The 13,446-nt window shown below is 39.3% G+C and overlaps 2 protein-coding genes across 2 annotated transcripts in view; one reads left to right on the forward strand and one right to left on the reverse strand.

The window, feature by feature from the left end:
- EIPR1 (EARP complex and GARP complex interacting protein 1) overlaps positions 1 to 4,108 on the reverse strand; it is a 62,789-nt gene extending 58,681 nt beyond the window's left edge. The window contains exon 1 of the mRNA XM_030447611.1: positions 3,963 to 4,108. Coding sequence (XP_030303471.1) covers positions 3,963 to 4,004 — 42 coding nt within the window. The 5' untranslated portion in view covers positions 4,005 to 4,108. The remainder of the gene's footprint in view (positions 1 to 3,962) is intronic.
- Positions 4,109 to 4,325: 217 nt separating this feature from the next.
- TRAPPC12 (trafficking protein particle complex 12) overlaps positions 4,326 to 13,446 on the forward strand; it is a 48,662-nt gene continuing 39,541 nt past the window's right edge. Inside the window, 3 exon segments of the mRNA XM_030447610.1 lie at positions 4,326 to 4,357; positions 4,804 to 6,017; positions 10,119 to 10,235. Coding sequence (XP_030303470.1) covers positions 4,809 to 6,017; positions 10,119 to 10,235 — 1,326 coding nt within the window. The 5' untranslated portion in view covers positions 4,326 to 4,357; positions 4,804 to 4,808.

Genomic DNA, 13,446 nt, shown 5'->3' on the forward strand with positions numbered 1-13,446 from the left:
AAATTTTAAACCTAGCAGTATGTTAAAATGAAGTTCCACAACAAGTCCTCCTCACTGAAATGGTACCCCCTAGATGGGTCCTGAAGAGAGAGGCAGATAGGAAAACAGAGAGAATACACACTCAGCCTGGATTAAAATATACAGGATTGTCATTCATGGGGCAAGTAATCTTAGAAAATAAAAAGGACTGAGACAAAACTAGGAATTTCACTAGGACATTATCATGCTCTTTCTTTAACTGATTCAATTTTTAAAATAAAACCTTCAAAGACATTGTTACTCAGTTTAATTGCTGGGCCAGCATTAAACCGTGACAGACATCACCTCTACAGCTGCATCAAAATTATTTCTACTTTCTGTTTGGGCAATTCTCAACCCACAAGAGCTCTTCCAGGTAGAAGAAATCCACTGCCAATAGGAGCTACAGACTCTGCATCTGCTCCACTCCTGTACTGGGAGCAGAGCTGAGCCTGAGGGGCAGCACAGGTTTCCCTAGGAACTGTACAAGTGACACACATCTTCCTAAAAAGTCCCCATTGCCCTTTTCTTCTAACAAATCTATACCTGCCTTCTACTCCATCAAAGGCAGGTGATTGAACTATTCTCAATACATACTGATTTTATACACATACACACACTGTAGGAGACCTGTGACCAACCTATTTCAGCTGGTATTTTGCGCCGCTTTAAGGTTCTTATTCTAAGAAGTCACATTTGGCTTTGGGGAAACTAAGTTTCACCTTACCCTTGCAAACAGTCATGAAAAGTTCTAAAAATCAATAACCTCTGTTAAGACTTATAAAACCTGTTAACAACTGACTGGCAATACAATATCAGCCAAGCACTGCTTATACAAGAACCAAGACATGACTACAATGCTGTATACAAACTCTGACAAAGAAATAGTGCAATTTTTTAAAGCCTTCTTCAGTCTGACCACATCTCAGGGTGCAGCGGAGTTGCTTTTGGGTAGTACAGGCCCTGCAGTCAGTCAGCAGGCTTCCTACTGCCCTGCCCTTCTGCTTGTCATGGTGTTCCCTTGCAAGTCTATGTACTTTCACATGTAACATATTGGAAATGCTCAGTGGTATCCTCAAAACTGTAGTATCCTCAAAATCCATTACATTTGCCAAACACCTGTTCCATAATTACATGTTCCCTCTCCCTGCCCCATGATGCTGCCAAGCTTCTGATCACTTTCAAGCAAGTGAGATGCAGCCTGTCCCATACCTGTCCTGGAAAGCACCCTTCCACACAGCTCATTTCCAAGGATACACATATCATCCAGTCAGCCTTAAACTAAGGCAAATGCAGCATTTCCAGACACTCAGTAGTGCTTGGGCACCTATTTAAAACATCATTATTCCAACACTCAAAGGATATGATAAGAAGAATTGTGAATTCTTGAAAACGGAGCCTATTCAAGACAGGGTAAAGAGACTCCAGGTTTCATAGTAAATACAGGTGAACACTACTGACAAAAAAACAGCACTTAGCTATACCTTTGGGACTCCATTTACTACATTCTCGTAACTCAGAATACTGGAGTCTACCAAATTTCCTTTTAGAAGGATAACATTTTTATATTGAAATGTTCTGCAATTACTGCTGTTGCCCTCTATTCATCATCCCAACCCATAGCCACACCACCCAGTCCTCAATTCAAGTAGGATCTCACATTTTTCATTCATCTCCCATTCCCCTGTAATTTTTTCATTTTCACTATAGTTAGATGATCAGAGCAACTATGGTGGAATATTGTCTTAACAAAGAAAGTTGGGGGGGGGAAAAAAAATAAAAAAAAACCCACACCCCCTAAAATTCATACACATTTATATGCCCACAAAATGGTCATATAGCTCACAGACACAACAAATCGTTGAAAAACTCTCTTCAGGAAACGGTATTTTTTGGCATTATCTGAATATAATAAACAGTTGCAGCTATCCAGTAAAACAGAGCATACTAATCAGGTCAAAAAAAACAACTAAGCACATAGAAAACGGAATTAACTACTGTTTTTGATATTGTTTTGCTGATAGGTGTTTAGCTTCCCCCTCTACCCCAGAAAACAAACAAACAAACAAAAAACAACTGTTCCTCACTCTTAACTGATAAAAACTTTTGCACAGGACTTACACACTAAGCAACTATACATGACTGTAAGGGCTCAGCATTTGTATCTTTAATTTCTCATGTGTCAGGTCTATGAGTGATATGATTCTTCCAAGTAAGACTTCCCTGTAATATTAAGCCTTTTTTTTTTGATGGAAACTGGATTCATAAAAGATAAATATGTATTTGTTCATTATTCTAAGTTACTTTACTTATACCAATGCATCAAAACATATTTCGAACACAAACTAACAGAAATAGTGCAGAAATAATTTAAAGTTAGTTGGTGGGTTGTACCCTATGAGGAATCAGCTTTATGTTCTTACACCACACCACACTGAATCAGATGAAAGGCATATCTGCACATTTTCTCTGGCAGTGCCCAAAGACATTCCTATTGACTGCTAGAGCCACATGAAACTTCCTAGTCTGCAGTCCCTCATGTAGCTTCAGGATGTCATGGTTTTATGACATACAATTTTTATGCATAACAGGAGCAAGAAGATCCCTCCCTCTTCATAACACTTTATCATTCAAATCTCAACTTTGAATAAGCTTATCATAGAGGTGAAGTAATGATTGGAAATAACAAAAAACCAAAACAAAACACCAAAACAATAAAAAGGAGCAACAATAAAATTATTCAAACCAGGCTGAAAAATCCCTCTGAAGAGATGTTTTCAGTCACAGTGCTTTTGATCCTGGGAATAAGCAGCAGGTGTGATGATGAAGATCACCATTATTGTCTAACAACAGAGAAGAAACCAGGCTTAAATGAATAATCACCTTTCTAATTAATAACAGAGATGGAAGGTGAAAAAAAACAGATGGGATTTAGATTTAAGTCTCTCTACCAGAGACTATTTGAGAAAGCAAAGAGATTCTATTTGATTTAAAGCCACACTGGCAGTTAATGGTGTTCAGAAATGCAGCCTTCATGCTCCTTTTCCAGCTTAGCCATAAACCATCTTTTCCTTCCCTGTCCTCTCTAAATGGTCTGTATTAACAGTAATTCCCTTTGATTACAGACGCAGTCCTAGTCCTTTTGCTTTATACACCCCTGACAGACAGATGTGTTTCATATTTTGCTGAAGAGCTTTGTAGGAGATGGATGATTTGAGGAGCAGGGGGCACAGGAGGTCCCAGAAAACACACAGGTGAGCTTTCTAAAGTTTCTGGAAGACTTATTATATGAGACCTACTAAAATGAAGCTATGAATTTTACCAAGTACTGGACATACGTATTCTGTTATGCAAAAGAGATTTAATTATAAGTTTAAGAAAACAAGTATGAGTTAAAGTGTGAGCTATACTATAACATACAACTAAGATTTGAAACTTATCAGAAACAGTTTTATGCCCTCTCTTCCCCAAAGATTTGAGTTTTAAAAAGGAAGAAACAACCGTAAGAATCTCTGAGGATGCTGGCACCTCCCTACCACCAGACACAAAGACTTCTCCAGGGAGGACGGAAGGACGGGAGGTGGTGACAGAGCGGGGCCGGTGCCCCTGACCGGCCGGGCTGTGATGCCCATCAGGGACACAGCCTCAGCCTTCACGGCACACCTGCCCTGGAAGCAGCAAGTTTTGGATCAAGGACCAACTCCTGCCACATGCTCAGCAACCTTCAGAAACCCCAAACCCCACGGGCAGGTACCAGAACCCCCACAGGGCCGTGGTGCCACCCGTACCTGCTCAGGGAGGCGAGGGGACGCCGACCCCCCCACAGCCCACCCCGGCACTCCCCAGCCCCACCACACAGTCCCATCCCGCAGCCACCACCTTCCCGAAGACAGGGGCACCTGCCGACCTCCTGCCGGCCTTCCACCATCCTCCCCTGCGCCCACCTGGAACTCCAGCCCGTAAATCACCGGCGCGTCGTCCTCCATCGTGGCCTCACAGCCCAGGCACACCCCGCTCCCGCCAGCTTTTCTGTCCCTCGGTAGTTCCCGTTGCTGACCGCTTCCGGGATGTGCCTTCACTCATGCGCACTGCCGCACACCCGGGCCCGCGGCGCAGGCGCGGAGGGGGAGCGGAGCTGTGGCAGCTGCGGCGCGGAGGTGAGGGGAAGGCAGGAGAGGAAGGGGGGGTGCCCTGGGAGCTCGGGTACTGAGGCGGCCTTGGGGCCCCAGCCCAGGGGAAGGGCGGCGGGGCACCCGCGGGCTGCGCCCGGCCGAGGCTGTGTGGGAGGCCGCGCTGAGCCCCTCGGCGGGGCTGTCCGGGCCGGGGTCAGCCCGCGGAGGTAAGGCCGCTCCCCGGCAGCCGCGGAGCGTGAGGCGTCTGAGGCCGCAGGGGCTGCACGGGGTGGGAAGCGGCACTGCCGGTCCGCAGGCTGCGCCGCTGCTGCTCGGGGCCCGGCAGCCTGCGTGGTGTGACAGCCCTGACCCCCCAGAGCTGGGGCACAGAGCTGGCCCTTGCGAGCAGAAGAGCGAATATAGATTTGTCTGTGTTTGGGGGGAGGCATTCGCTCTTCAGCCACAATATTTTTGTGAAAAGGCTAAAGAGAGCCTTTTGCAGATTTTTTTTTTTTTTTTTTACAAGTGTTAGGTGTTAAATGAAAGCTGTCAAAATAGGGAGATCACTGTATTTTTGAAGCAAAAGGTTCACTATTTGTGTGATAGGAGTTTCAGGTTGCACCTGAGTAAGAAAAATTAAAGCTTATTTTGGTGGAATTTTTGCCCTCCTCAGCTACCATGGAGCATAATGGAAGCAATGGAAAGGATGCCAAGAGCGCAGTGGATGAAGATGACAGTGGAGACATAGTTCAGCAGAAAACTCAGGAAGAAATGCTCTTTCATGAGGAAACCATTGACCTTGGTGGAGATGAGTTTGAGTCTGAAGGGAATGAAACTGTATCAGAAGATTCTAGTAATTTTGTAGATAAGCTTAATGAACAAATGATGGAGAGTGTAATTATTTCAGATTCTCCGAACAACAGTGAAGATGACACAGGTGAACTTGTTTGTCTCCAGGAGATGGTAGAACAGATGGAAACTAATAACCTAAAAACGCAAGCAGAAGGGGATAAAGAAGAGTTTTTAAGTAATGAGAGTGAAACAAATCACGAAGAAACACCCAAAGACATTTCTGAGATTGGAAAGGATGATCAGACATCTTTAAAGGAAGAGTCAGTTCAGGAAGCAGTGAAGGAGCAACCGAGCTTGGGAAACAATGTTGCTGCTGAAACAAATTCAAATGATATTGATGAAAGCAAACCAAAAGAACAGATATCATCACCCAGTACTAGCAAACCAGCTTCTGAGGCTGAGCCTATTCCTGTGTGTACCATCTTCAGCCAAGCAAACAACACTAATACTCAGCCGCAGTTGTTCCCACCTGATGGTTTTGAGCCTCAGATGGTAAAATCTCCCAGTTTTAGTAGTATAATTGAGACTCCAGTGAAGTCTAACCCACAGGTGGTTCAACCAAGTCCTAGTCTAAGCAAGTTCTTTGGCGATACCATAAATACTAATACTTTAGCTTCTGATTTTTTTGATTCATTTACCACATCCACTTTTATTTCTGTTAGTAATCCCAATGCAAGCTCTTCAGTTCCAGAGCAAATGTCTTCTCTTTCTAAAGGTGGTGATGGTTCTTGTGCTTCATCTAACTCTGCTTTATCTGTGCGAAATGGAAGACCTGAATCAGGTGGTCCTCCATCATCTCTAGAAGTAACTCAGTCTCCCAAGCCATTCTCACAAATCCAAGCTGTTTTTGCTGGAAGTGATGACCCTTTTGCCACAGCCTTAAATATGAGTGAACTAGATAGGAGGAATGATGCTTGGCTTCCTAGTGAGGAAACCAGAACTGTTCTAATTTCAGTTGCTACACAACAGTACAGCACCGTATTTATAGATAAAGAGAATCTCACCATGCCTGGATTAAAATTTGATAATATCCAGGTAAGAGTCTCTTATCATTATATATGATGGCGTATGATTGTATTTTAGAAATACTGTGTAAGACCTGTCTAATAATTTGAATAGCATAGTGCTTCATATTGTTGCCAGTGGTCATCTTGTGTGGATTGCTTCAATCTTTGTTAGAAAATATAATGTTACTGCCTATTTGTATGTGGGGGGACTAAAACCAGATCTGTCTTATTCCTAGTGAAATTTGTTGGCTGAGAGAGACCCAGTGGTGGCAGTTTCCATAGAATCCAAAGCTGGTTGTATTTTTAAGCAGCTCCAGTTAGTTTCTGGTCCTCCTACCTAGTAAGGATAAGGGATTTGGAATACATAAAGTATCAGTATACTGTACTACAAAGCATGCAACTTTGCTTGTGGAATTCACTGTTGCAACCAAGTGGAAAAGAATATTTTTGTACTGATGTTCCCAGTGCTCTCAATGATGTTGAAATTGCCTTATTTGTCTTTCCTAAGCAGTGGAAAGTTATAACCTGGAGGAAAGATTGAATACTGGAGTCAGCTACTGGGAAGGTATAACCCCCAAATTAAAGGGAAGACTCCAGATGTGATCACGAAGGAGAAAAACAATAGTAGAAAACAATTTTCTTCTTTTCTATCAGAGTTCCCAACTAGTTGAACGGTATAAAGCAGCTTTTTCAGAACTTGAGAAATATCACTCATGAAACAGTTTTTTCCTGGCTGCTCAGGCAACTATTATTATTGCAATGGGATATTTTTATTGAAATAAGCTAATCCTACTCTTTCGTGTCTGCACCTCTAGATAAAAGATGATGTTGGGGTTTTGGGTACTTTAATTCTTAACTGTAGCATGACAAAGATTATCAGTCAGTAGTCTGATAAAATCAGAGAACAGTCTGCAAGACAGATCAGATTTCTGAGTTAATTGGTTACAGATTGATATCTGAATTATCTGACAGATGTTAGGTTTCTGTCACAACCAACAAATTATACCAGTTTTAGTCATATGCCGAGCTGCTTCCCTTTCTTAAACTGTTATCACAGAGCTCAAAAATTAGCATAAAAAAACCACTCTAATGGGAAGGTATTTCTTCTCCACTCCCTCAAAAATAATTGGAAAGGGACTTCCCATGTGCCCACAAAAAACCCCTTAGACCTTGCTAAAAAATCCCTTAGACCTTGATGAGTAATTCAAGAGTGTGCAGTATTTCTTTCTTGACAGCTGATGGAGTGGACAGAAGGAGTGATCCCTTCTGCAGGGATGAAGGTCTCCTTGCTGCAAGTCTCCTTTTTTATAATAGTTCTCTCTCACCTTCCTCAGTCCATTCAAGGATTAAAGGCTGGTGGTTCTCTGAATCTGGACATGTGCACTTATGCAGATCTACCATTTTAGAACATAATTGAAAAGATGTTATGGTAATGTCTATGTGATGTCTGGTCTAAAATCATCAGTGGAATGAAAGAGGATTCATGCTGCTTTTTTATTGATTGTAATTTATAAGTAGTCACACAAACATGTCAGTAGTTTTGAAGTCCTTTATGTTTATACAACTTCCTTCACTTTCATTTACTGCTTTTCAGTGGCCTGAGTGCATGCCTTGACTAACCCGACATCTCCTGGTTTGGTATCGTTGTTCTGTATGCTTCTAGTACTGCAAAGGGTGTATTTAACTGAAACTATAATTGTAGAGTACTTGAAATGTCAACTGAAACATTGTGGGAGGCATGTTTTCAATGTTAAATCAGCTTCCAACAATGGTCATTAAAGCTTTGGTATGAGTAGTTTGCTAATGTTAAATGTTAATGTAAGATGTTAAAGAAGTTAGCTGAAAAGTGCATTTACAGTGAACTTTTAACTGTGCTTCAGGGAAGGACTGACATTTTGTGTGACGTGTGTTGAGGAACTCAGAATTTTCCTGCTCACTCAAAGTGTTGCTGTGCTCTCTGAGTGTGGGAACAAGTTGGAGTGCTGCTTTTTATGCTCTTTCCATTATACCTTTCTTAGTTACTCTCTCCTGTCTTGATGTCCTTTGTACTGTTGGTGGGGATTAGAAATTCTTTTGTATATATAACATTTTGCACTCACTGTTGTTACTTAAATCCTTCAGGCTCCTCAGTCCAACAGATGAAAATCTTGTTTGTTCATAGAGTAGGTAGCAGCATTAGAGATAAAAATTTTAAATGTAATGAAACAGTAGTTTCAGTGTCACTCTTCAAGAAGTTAGTCAAAAAACACAAACATTTCACATCATTGTCCATGGGGAGAGTGCAAGCATTTAATATCCATTATCTTTATCATAGTTAAACTTTACCCCAATTCATGCAGCTTGCCTTTTTTTAGACAAAAGGTTCTGAAGCTTGCCTCCTGCTCTCTGTGCCAGCAGCTTCCTACCTCAGTTCTTCAAGTGAATGTTTTCATGTTCCTTTAGCAGGATTTTTGCAAATATTCTTCTGTATGCTTACGTTGTTGCAGTCACTTTACACTTTAGCAGCTTACATATTGCCTTCCATTTTAATTACCACAGATCCAAAATTGAATTGAAAGAAATTGCAGAAAGAGGAGGGATTGTGAGGAAAGTAAGAGGTTCTCTCTTGGGAGTGGTAGCTTAAACAAAGAGCACCTTTTGGCTTACAAAAGCAATAATGATCAAAAAATTCATTAAAGAATTAAGGTAAATAAAAGATTATGATTTCCTGGCTTTTATAGTGGAAAAACTATTAATAAACACAACTAAAGGAGTTACTGTTCTGCAGCCTATGTAACTGGTTTTAAGTTATAACATTCATTGCCCTCAGATGTACTTTTCTTCAGAAATATGAACCAAAAATGACAAATGTCATGGGAGCTATGTCTATCAGAGGGTGTTTAAAAATGGTAGACAACTGTGTTCTTTGGCACAGCTGAACAAAAGTTCTGGCTGCTTTAAGTTGGGAAAGACCAGTATAAGGTTATCCTGTTTCTTACAGTTTCTGTGAACATCTGCTGTTTACTGGCAAGATGGTGAAAACAGACAGATCTTAGCTCTGACTGAATGTGGGTTATAATGTGCTTCCTGTTTAAAAGCAAAACTATATGTATTTTTTTAATATATTTCTGCTTATTTTCCTTATTTTCTCAGATGTTTGATTTCATAAGCTAAAATGCTTTAAAATGTTAGATTCACAAAAATCTTACAGAATTTCTGTTGCCTGCTTTTGGCATGTGGTGACTTCTGACACCAGAAAAGATTCTCTTGTTAGCAGCAATGTGTACAGTCCCAGCAAGACCTTGTCCTGCACTCTGTAGTGGCAGATGTAGAACCTGAAGAGTGTACAGACAGCAGCACGTTTTTCAATATCTGCCAATGGGTGGTCCACAGTTTCTCAGTAGATGCTTGAATTTCTTGGTTACCCATTGAAAATCTCTAGTACAGAACCAGCCAACAGCCTGAAGGCTCAGAAGCCAATAGCTGGACAGAGGCTGGAAGGGGAAATGGAGGCACGGTGGATGCCTTATACAGAGTTACTTAGTTTATAACCAACAAAGCTTCAAATAGAATCTGGATTTGGACACTTTTCCTCATAGCTACTCTTTCCAACTTCAGAAATCTGTTTCAAATGTCTTTGTCACAACAAGTCTTCAAATTACTGAGCTCAGGTAACCCAGTTTCTCTGGCTGATTCCTGCAGTTAGTTCTTTGGAAATTAAGACTTGTTGAAGGGTTGCTATTTACTTGGATTTATGATCACTGTTTATTTTCTGTATATACTTAGGGCTACCTGATCATGTGTGTGTTTATTGCCAGTCAGTAGATTGCACCTTTCAACATTAATATCCATTATGAGAACCCATAAAACTTGCTGTGTTTTATAAGGTCTTTGAAGGATACCAATAAGAGAAGCAAATAAATGAGGATGTTTCTATACTAACCGAAATCTAAAAAATTGAAAAAAATACTATAGTGAATAATGTGGAGTAATTCTAGAAGTTTTCATTAAAATACTGTAAATATATATGCATTTATATTCTACATATGCATAGGAAAAAATAATTCTCAACTTTAATTCAACATTTTATTTTGGTAAAATAAAGTTTAAAAGTGTGTTATGGTTCTTTTCCTTTTGCATGAATACCAAGGGAGATGCAGTAAAGGACTTAATGCTTCGTTTCTTGGGAGATCAAGCTGCAGTGAAGAGACAAGTTTTAAATGCCAACTCTGTAGAACAGTCATTTGTAGGCTTGAAACAGCTAATTGTAAGTAACAGTCTTCATAATTCAATACTTATTAAATACCATGCTTTCCTCAAGACAATTAGGAGCTACTGTGAGGAGTAATGTAAAAAAAAAATAAAATCTAAATATCAGTCTATTTGTTATCTTGCCAAAGTACAGTTGCTTTTAGTAGGAATGACAGGTTTAAATATTTGTTTTAAATGATGTAGTAATGATTTTTTATAAACAAAAGTTAGGAAAAAAATTTAAGTTACTGCTAATTTTAGCAACTGTTAATTTTTATGTAAATAATTGAAAAAAGTAGTTTAATCAGTTCTTTATCTAGGTATGTATTATTTGTTTTCATCTTAGTGTTTTTAAAAGGTAAGGCATATCAATTTTAAATGGTAAGCAGAGCTGAATTCATAATTTCGGGTGTTTTAATTTTTTGTTTAAGTGCAGGAAAGCTTAATTTTCTCGAAGTTAAAATCCTTTAATTTTAGTAAATGTCTCAGACCTGGGTATAGTTGCATGTAGCAGCCTTGTGAACCTTACCTTCTTCTTTCAGCCACTGTCTTCCTGTACGAAACTGATTACTGCTACATGACCGAGCCTTACTTAATCTGAGGAAATGTCAAAATGTTTTAAGTTTATTTTGTTTTTGAAAATATTGATTAAAAATTAGTGAGGGAACACAATTAAAGGAATTCAGCAGTAATTTTTGAAACTAAACCTGAAAAATTAGATTGTGATCTCCATCCCATACATAGGTATTTTTCTATCTGTCTCAGTGTTTTGCTTAATTTGAGAGATCAGAGGAGGGGAAAAAAAAATCTTATGAAGAAATCTTGTCCCCATCAGTGTCCAAGAAGGAAAAAGCCTTTTTCTGCACTTATGTTTACTCTTCCAGAAGAGGAATTTTGGTGTTCAGGAAATGTTCTTCTGTTTGGCCTGGTAGCTATGTTTATGCAATATGTTCTTCCATGCTACAGGCCATCTTGTAAATGTAGTGTTGCCATTGACACTTGGGCTCAAAGCTCCAGTAGAGCAGTGATAAGACTTTTAGGACCAAAAGAGAAAGGATAGGCTGCAATCTGCAGCTGTCAGATTTTTTGCTACCTGTAGCAGATTTTAAAGATTTGTCTTATTAGGAGGGGTTTTTTTGCAGCAATTCATCTAGAAATCTGGATGGTCTTCAGTTTTCAAGGCTTACAATCATCAGCTGTTGTTTTTACTTCAGTGTTCAACATAAACTATTTCTCAGTTCTATTTGTGGAACTCTTTCTTTTTTATGAGAATCAGTTTTTGGTTTTGGTCAGTTTTTTTCCCTAGGAAACATTGCTATTTTTTCTGAAATTCTTAGTGTGGGAAATTCAGTTTTTATTTGCAACAGTCTTGAAATGTATTTCAGACTTAGAAACATTAAAATACAGTTCTAGATGATACTAATGAAGATATATCCTTTTTACATGCATAGTAGACCAGAATGACAGATCAGTAAGTGCTTTTGTTACCAGCCACTAATTTTACTTTCTTCATGAGTGAATTTGTGTCCACGTATGTTCAGTGAATATATTATTTCATGCAAAGAACCCTTTACAGGGAATATTTTCCTTAACATCTGAATAAAAACTGGTGAAAAACAGGTCTACAGTGCAAGTCTTATAAGGAACAAGTGAGAGCTGGGGTTGCTTAGTCTGGAGAAAAGGAGGCGGAAGGAAGACCTCATCACTCTCTTCAGCTGCCTTAAAGGTGCTTGTAGTAGGTGCTTGGGGGTCTGCTAAGAGCCTACTATACAACAAGGTCTCTCCTGAGCCTCCTTTTTTGCCAACTTAACACCACAGTTCTCTCAGCTGATCCTCAGAAGACTTGTGCTCTACAATTACTTGTCAGAAGACAAATAGTGTCACTGATGGTACACTGAACTTCCAAAGGTGCACCTTTTCTAATGAGACCATCAACAGCAGCATCTTTTCCAAGTCAAAAAGTTCTTTGTAAGGAGATGAACTGAGATTGTTAAATTCTGCTAACAATATTAATTGTTCAGCATGAAGTTGGTCTCTCGTTGATTTGAATGAGATTTGTACCTCTAATTCAAAGATGGATAGCTGGATTTTTGAACAATTGTACTTGCACATTTTAAATTTCTGCTATGGAATGGAAATGCTTTACTGGGAAGGTAATGGTGCAGAGGTTATGCAGGTGAACTGTTTTTACAGCTTTGAGGCTTTTAAGAGATACAGGGTTACTGGATGATCCAGCAAAGTAATTCTATAAATCTGTGTGCTTACTGTTGCAGTGGTAAGTGTAAATAGAGTTATACACTTAGCCTCTACAGATGTGTATATTTTTCAACTGATTTGATCAGGTATAGGAATATACATTTACCTTTAGAGCAAATAAATAGATACAAGAGCTTCTTATCACAGTGTTGCTTTGTTTTACAGCAGCAAATAAAAATTATACATACAAGTTGCTATTATAATAGCTCCTGTATTTCCATATTTTAGTATAATTTTTTATCCTCGTTTGGACAAATAGCACAGTTTGTCGTACTTGAGACCTTTCTCGTTGTTCAAGTTGTAAGGTGTTTGCAGCTGTAGGAAAATTAAGGCTTTGTTACTTACCATACTGAAAGAAAGACTACTTTGTTTTGCCCCCATAAATAGGTGTTTGCTCTAAATATGCAAGTGTTTCATCAAGCTGCTAGACCAGGAAAGGGTTACTAACTATGTTTTCTTAACTGATGTTAAAGTGCTCTACCAGTGTAATTTACAGGGGAGAAGAATGTCATAGCTAGTGGAGTAGGACATTTTAATCATTTTAATGGTGTTACCTGTAGAGTTAATGACTCCCTTTGAGTCTACTTAAAAAAAAAATCCTATACTGTTACTTTTGCATGTGATTAATGTTGTGCTTGTACATACATTTTCCAAATATAACAAACTTGGATATACTGGCATGCATACTCAGTAAGTTAGAAATTATCCTTAAAAACATGAGGGGGGAGCATGATATTCCTTTATTTCTAAATCAGTGAGCAATTACCAACATTTTTGTAGATGGTTTGAAAGATGGGAAGCACAAGTAGCACAAACAGCAACTGAGGGCTTGTGAGAGTTACTGCATTTCTATAATAAAAAGCACCAATTTATCGATTAAAATTTCAGTGGCTTGCCTCTGAGTCAAAATTCTTTTCCCGAGAAACTGAATAATGTTATAAGTTGTCTTTGTGTATCAGGTAAGTTCCCTT

The sequence above is a fragment of the Calypte anna genome, chromosome 3, assembly GCF_003957555.1.
Source record: "Calypte anna isolate BGI_N300 chromosome 3, bCalAnn1_v1.p, whole genome shotgun sequence".
In the NCBI taxonomy this organism is placed as follows: domain Eukaryota; kingdom Metazoa; phylum Chordata; class Aves; order Apodiformes; family Trochilidae; genus Calypte; species Calypte anna.